General features: G+C 54.6%; 1 protein-coding gene across 1 annotated transcript in view; it reads right to left on the bottom strand.

Annotated features, from left to right (window-relative positions):
• The window catches only part of LOC125488114, a 7,315-nt gene that overhangs the window by 4,098 nt on the left and 2,593 nt on the right, over positions 1–624 (bottom strand). The window contains exon 3 of the mRNA XM_048620982.1: positions 92–251. Coding sequence (XP_048476939.1) covers positions 92–251 — 160 coding nt within the window. The remainder of the gene's footprint in view (positions 1–91; positions 252–624) is intronic.

Genomic DNA, 624 nt, shown 5'->3' with positions numbered 1-624 from the left:
CTCCCTCAGCACTGACCCTCCGACAGTGCAGCGCTTCCTCAGCACTGACCCTCCGACAGTGCAGCGCTTCCTCAGCACTGCCCCTAAATACCTGCTCCATCACAGTGAGCTGCATCATTTCATAGTTGAAGTCTCCAGTATCTGGAGATAAGGCTTCGATGGTGATGGTGATGCTGGTTCCTGGTCTTGTTCCGTTTGGGACAAAGAAATGGGCCATACCATCAACCGTCACATTCCCCCCGACAGTCACCCTGCCACAGAACCACACAACACTGGGTTAACCGTCAGAACCCAGGCCATTCAGCCCTCCACCGTCTTCCCGCTTCACTTCAAACTTCCACTGCCTCCCACATCTCCTCCCCAACATTTTCTCCTTCCCTCCCTCTCTCACTGATGTCTTCCTTCAGTTTGGCATCGCTACGTCCCATAAGCTGCGTCTCCTGTCCCCGTCCGTGCTGTCCCTGTCCCTGGGGAGTGTTTGATGGGGGACAGTGTAGAGGAAGCTTTACTCTGTATCTAACCCCGTGCTGTCCATGTCCTGGGGAGTGTTTGATGGGGGACAGTGTAGAGGGAGCTTTACTCTGTATCTAACCCCGTGCTGTCCCTGTCCTGGGAGTGTTTGAT

The sequence above is a fragment of the Rhincodon typus genome, chromosome 50 (assembly GCF_021869965.1).
Source record: "Rhincodon typus isolate 14 chromosome 50, sRhiTyp1.1, whole genome shotgun sequence".
NCBI lineage: Eukaryota > Metazoa > Chordata > Chondrichthyes > Orectolobiformes > Rhincodontidae > Rhincodon > Rhincodon typus.
The sequence above is the reverse complement of the archived record's forward strand: the minus strand, read 5'-3'. Positions and strand labels throughout refer to the sequence as shown.